The sequence below is a fragment of the Pinus tabuliformis genome, chromosome J (assembly GCF_031772625.1).
Source record: "Pinus tabuliformis cultivar Carrire ecotype Pingquan chromosome J, CPIR1, whole genome shotgun sequence".
Lineage (NCBI taxonomy): Eukaryota > Viridiplantae > Streptophyta > Pinopsida > Pinales > Pinaceae > Pinus > Pinus tabuliformis.
The window spans coordinates 1,517,463,820-1,517,470,013 of NC_142295.1; the positions used below are offsets into that span (position 1 = coordinate 1,517,463,820).

The 6,194-nt window shown below is 31.4% G+C and overlaps 1 protein-coding gene across 1 annotated transcript in view; it reads right to left on the reverse strand.

Moving 5' to 3' along the window:
• The window catches only part of LOC149233259 (putative protein phosphatase 2C 44), a 36,142-nt gene extending 31,559 nt beyond the window's left edge, over positions 1-4,583 (reverse strand). Inside the window, exon 1 of the mRNA XM_089382136.1 lies at positions 4,559-4,583. Coding sequence (XP_089238262.1) covers positions 4,559-4,583 — 25 coding nt within the window. The remainder of the gene's footprint in view (positions 1-4,558) is intronic.
• Positions 4,584-6,194: the final 1,611 nt, after the last annotated feature.

The window sequence follows — 6,194 nt, forward strand, 5'->3', positions numbered from 1 at the left end:
TTTCAATTCAGTTAAGTGAGGTTGAAGTGATGGGTACTTTGTACTTCTGGAATAGACCATGTTGGAAGGATTTATAGTTTTATTTGTTTTATAACTTGGGACAATGTGTTTTGTGCTTTTTAATATTTAAAAGACTATTTATAGACATTATGAGCCAAATCTGTATTCTAGAAAACTTTGACATAAATTAAAAGATATTTACACTTAATGTTATATATTTTTGTTGAAAAAATAGTTACACAACATTAGACATCTGTCGAGTGAGATTTTTCCAACTTGATTCATTTTCCCACTCATCTCTCATCTCCGAGAGAAGACAACCGTGACGTGTACCGGTCAGAAGTGGCTTTAAATTTATCTAGCATTTGAAATAAATATGGACACAAAAAATCTTGTAGTACATTCATGTCCCGTAATTAAGATTGGTGAGCCGTGACATAAGATGCAGGTAGCCGTAGATTCTCATAAACAAATGTCACCTTTTCATTTAGACTCTCGTAAACAGATGTGTCCCTTTGTTCTCAACTGGTTTTATTAAAATTACAATTTTAATAAATTGTAATTTTAAATTAATTTAATACTTTGAATATATTTAAAGACTCAAAATTACAATTTACTGACTTTGGACTTACAACTACTCATTTATGGAGTAAATAAACAATTTTTTTCATTTGGTAATTTTTTAGTCGTGTAGCATATTTATTTTAAAAACCAGTACAATTTTTTTAATGTAGGGAATATAAAATTGATAATTATTTTAATAAAAGTTTTTATATTTTGATTAGGATTAATATTTTCTAAAACTTTAATTTATTCATAATTAATAAATAGGTAATAGGAGAGATTTTCTTATTTTTAATTTTTTAATTTTTCAATCTAATTAGGAAAAATTATAAAATAAAAGATATAAAATAAATTAAGTGGGAAAAGAGTTATGGATATTGAATATGTGGTACTAATAAATTATGGTAATGCAAAAAGAAAATTATTTATGGTTAATTTATATAAGGAGGTCTTCAACCCTACTCTAAAAGATCAAATGTATCTCTCGATTTTAACTAGCGCAAAGAAGAAAATTAATATAGCCAAGATTAGAACGAACTCTCATGAGTTCCATAGTGAAACGGGTCATTGGGTGGTTCCTAAAACACCATGGATGGAAAGGATCTGCCATCTTCGTGAGAATATGAACATAGAGGATGAAAAACACTTCCTCTTAGAGTGTCCCTCATTACTGATCTTAGTTTCATAATCTTTGTTGCAATGCTGACCTTCCTAGCCTTCTTCGATGTCAAAATTAGCCTTCTTCGATGTCAAAATTATAGTGAGATCGGGAGGTTTCTCTCCAAGATTTTTGAGCATAGGAATAAAACCTTAAATCAAACTAAATAATTCATTTTCTTTAGGTCCAATAGACCAAAGTTTGGTCTCAGTGGACGTTAACCATCATCATCATCATCAATAATAATAAGAATAAATGTAATATGCAATATTGATGCTTATATATATATATATATATATATATTGATTTTGAAATGAGTTATGGTTTTTGGGCATGTGGTATTGATAAACCATGGGAAAGACCAATGATATTATAACAAAGTCTAAATTATTATGACACATATTTTTTAGATTTTTTTTGACATAATTTTTATAATTGACAGTGTTATTCCACATAAAAAATAGTCAATTAATTAGAAAAAACCAATTTATATTTAAAAAATTACAAACTTACTTTTTAATTTTCAAATATTATTTGATATTTATTTTTTTCAAAACATTAATAAACTTCATAAAATCTGTTTAAAAATTTCAAAACTAATTGAAAGTCAAAACTAAGTTTTTGAAGAAAATAAAAAAACAATACAATCTATGGTATAAAAAAAACAAATAATTAGAAGTGTTTTTTTTTCAAAGATAAATTATAGTAACATTCCATAATAATGAGGCAAAAGTGATGCTTAAGCAAGGAAAAAAATATTTCAGAAAACTATTTTCTAGAACAATATGTTTCATGAAGTCAACTCATAGGGTGTAAAATAGAAAGATATGGGGTGTATTGTTAAGTCACTCCATGATGTCAAGGTTACCGGTTATATAGTCATTGTAAAGAATTGTGTGTTCCAAGCTGGGTGCCATCCCTAAGTGAATTTGACAACTTAAATGAACTACGTCGAGGTTTTAACAAACTAAAACAAACAATATGTTTCATAAAGTCAATTCCACAAATGCAAAAAAATAAACTTTAATATATTAATGGTTTTCCTAATTTACATTATCTACCTCTATACTTATCTGCTTTAATATGTTGATGCTTTTCCTAATTTACCTTATCTAGAACCATGCTTAATACTATGCTTAATTATCTTTATGCTTAGTAAATACTAGCTTTTTTAATTTTAATATGTTATTGGCTTAAAAAATAATATATACTTCAACTTTTAAACACTAGTGGAAAAAGATTGACATAAATTTCCAAATCAATTATATATATAGATATATTATTTTTTAATTTTAACCATTAAAAAATAAATGAAAAGACAAATTGAATCTTCGAGTTTTTACGTCATTTCAATTTCCAAAAGAATGTGAAAATAAAACATATTAATACTTTACCTTTAAACGATCTACATTTTGTATTTTAAAAATAATTCCAAGTTTATAATGAACATAGTAATGCCTATATTACCTACCAAAGTATTTCTATAAACTTTCATAATGATTGGTAATAACATAACCGTGTCAAGTTTCAATGTTTTTGGTTTTATACATTATTTTCTAGCTTAAAAAATTCAAATTGATGTACACTTGCCCGCCAGCCCTATACATCTTAACCAATTGTTAGCCCTACACCTTAACCAATTGTTAAAATATATATATATAATTGTAAAATTATAAACATCGCTTGAGATTTTAGAATTGTATATTAAAATATATTTTTATGAAAACTTCTCAAAATTTTTATAAAACCACAGAAAACCGGGTAGTATTAAAAAAAAAGTCAGGCAATTATACCAGTCATGATCTGTAGAGATACGATAATACCAATTATAACAATAATGATATGTAGAGATACCATAATACCATTTATGCTATGTGAATTATCAATTTAATTATTTATTATTTTTTTAAAATTTATTATTTTTTATAAATATATTGTAAATCACATGTCAAAATAATAATAAAATATTTATATAAAAAATAACTTATTTTTTTTAATTGTGTTTTAATAAAAAATTATAAAAAACTTTATAATTATTTTTTTTTTCAATTTTTTTTAATAAATATTTATGAAAAACTTTATAGATTTTTTTGTTTTAATTGAAGTCAAAGTTTTTTAACTAAACCAAAAATAATATGCTTATCTATCATGTGATGTCCTGGGAAAATGTAAATATTTGATTTTTACTGTGGTAAAAGACAGAGCTAAATATGACACTATTCACTGTTTGAAAATTAATAGTATTGTTATTATTATTGTGTTCTTTAAAATATATATATATATATGTTACTATTATTATTATTGTGTTCTTTAAAATATATATATGTAAGAAATGTTTCTTGAAATGCTGGCAACTTCTAAGGAGGAAGTTGGGAAAAGACAGTTGTTAAAAACTACAATCAAACTACCTCCCCTAATTGGAAGGCTTCCAGAGAAAAGGAGGGGAGGAGGCAAAAATCTGTGCTGTAGGGACACGCAGAAAAAAAAGAAAAAAAAAAAAGATTGAGGCTAAGTCTGGTGATGACCAGATAGCCAAGCACTGAGTGCATTCTTGCTGAGGATAGTGATCTGGCAAGCGAAAGCTAGGGGGGAGACTCTGGTCTTGAAAGACGAGTCTCGCGGTTGGGTGGTCAAACAGAGAAGCAGCAGGAATCTAGGTGAACCACTGAGGAGTCTTATTCACCAGGCAGAGACCAGGTAAGTAGGAAAAATCCCTAGGACATCTGTTAAATTATCTGCTAAGTTTTCCTAGTAGGAAATGTGTTCCATATTTGATATGTAACTGCTCAAGAAACGGGGGAAGGGTCTGGTTTATTTTATTTATTAGCAGATAATTGTGCATAGATAGTGTTCTCTTACCCCTCTGTCAATTGCAAAGAAGAAATCAGAAAATATGTGTAGTGGCAGAAATACCCTTGAGTGAGGGAATTCGGGAACAGTGACTAGGGTCTGTGGTCTACTCATACAAACTTTTCTGGGACAGTGAATAGCCATAGGCTGCAAATGCTACAGTTCAACCGTAACCAGATAAGAGCATTATTGTTAAACCAGAAATTATAAAGGCGTTATTTAAGCTTGAAACAGAAGTAGACCTGCACAACCGGTGTTTTATTCCCCTAAGAAAACCCTTGCTAGAACTGAAGGAAAAGTTGTCATGCAGCTAGAAGAAATAACAACTAGAATAAAATCATAAGCATGGAGGGTCAACATTCAAACCCTGGGGATGTTATTGAATTTGGCTTGCGGTTAAGGCAAGACAAGAGTCCTGGATGGGTTATAGTAAAATATCGAAGGGTAGAAAAACACATTAGAGCCGTATGAAAGGAGTGAACATACATCGAGCCCTTGATAATTTACCCATCGCACAAAACTAATTCCAATGAAAACTGTAATAGAGGCAAACATTTAAGTATATAAACGAATGGCAGAAGTAAAATAACATCTTCCAGCCAGCCTGCATATAATAAAACAAAACTATTTACATTACTGTGGCAGAGCAGTAGCTCAAAGACTCCTGGGTAGAGGTATTAGGGTTTGGAAGAAAATTAATTCAGAGTGTGAAACCATTTATTGGGTAGCCAGCCTTGAGCGGGGCTAAAGACCGCACGCAAATACCCATATGCAACCCTGGAGATGCCGATAACAGGTGACTTGTAATTCTTACGGGGCGATTTTTACCGAAAGCAGTAAGGAGAGTTTGTCAATTGAATATTCACAGACATATGTCAATGTAAGAGGTTGTATAATATCAAAATTAAAGATGACAAGAAACTGCAAAATAACCTTAGAGAAACCATAAACAATTTCCTTAATCATGGAGTATTATGCCAGAAAAACAAGCAACTATCATCTTTAGCATTCCACACAGAGGAACCGAAACAGTACTCTGAAAATAGCACATAGCAAGGCCGCGAGGGCTACAAAATATCATGCCAATAGAAGAAGTAGTAATAAGACTGTGTTAACCATTGTAATCTAGTGAGAGACATTCACCAGGGCTTTATCCATTTCATGTTCTTAAATGGAAAAGGGAATTAAATTACAAACAACTCAGGGAAGCCCGAGGGCATGCCCACGTATATTAATACTGCTAAACCCTGAGCCTCGGCTCAACATGGCTCCACCTGGAACCAATACTCTTGTAACCGGAGAGGCGCAGGACTAGTCTGGTGTGGAAAATCCTGTCGTTATCTGTGACCAATAGTGGAAAAAGGGGTAAGGCTATGGACCATTTGGGCTGTGCCAAGGAGTACGAGGGAGAGAAACCCCCTTCGTTATCAAACAGTACATAAAATAAACAAATGACATTTAACTGGAAACTGTCCATGAAGTGTTTAGAAAATGAACATACCTGTTGAGAGCCGGTTGAGTCGAAATGACAGGAGGAGACGACCATACCCAGGAGCAGGCACGGAAGGCTGAACAACACCGTTCTCACCCATGAGATCAAAACAAAAACATAGAATTCATTAGCCAAAATGAACCAAATCTCTCCAAAAAAGTTTATAAGAGCCGAGATTGATGAACAAACCATATTTAAGATAGCATAGCAAAAATATTACCAGAAATCATCTAACTGTGCATGTAGTGGCCTCCGGATGGTTGCTCAACGGACTGAAGGACCCAAGACAATCCTGCGGTGGCATAGAGTCGGAACGGGTTCGGAGCTAGCTCGTCAGAGCCTCTGTGGAATCCTTGGAAAGACTGATCTATGCTTGTGCCATCGGATAAACCAAGGAGGAAACTCCTCCGGTGGAACAAAAGACCCGAAGAAGTAAATTAAAACCATTCTTCATACATGAGAATAATGCCAGATTTATGACTGTGTAAATTAAATAATAATAATAATAATAATAATAATAATATAAAAATAAAAATAAAACAATTATCTCGAGGTATGTGACAAGTGGTATCAGAGCCCAGTTACAAAACTGAGGCCTCTGGGAATTGAAATTAAAGTTGAATTTGACAG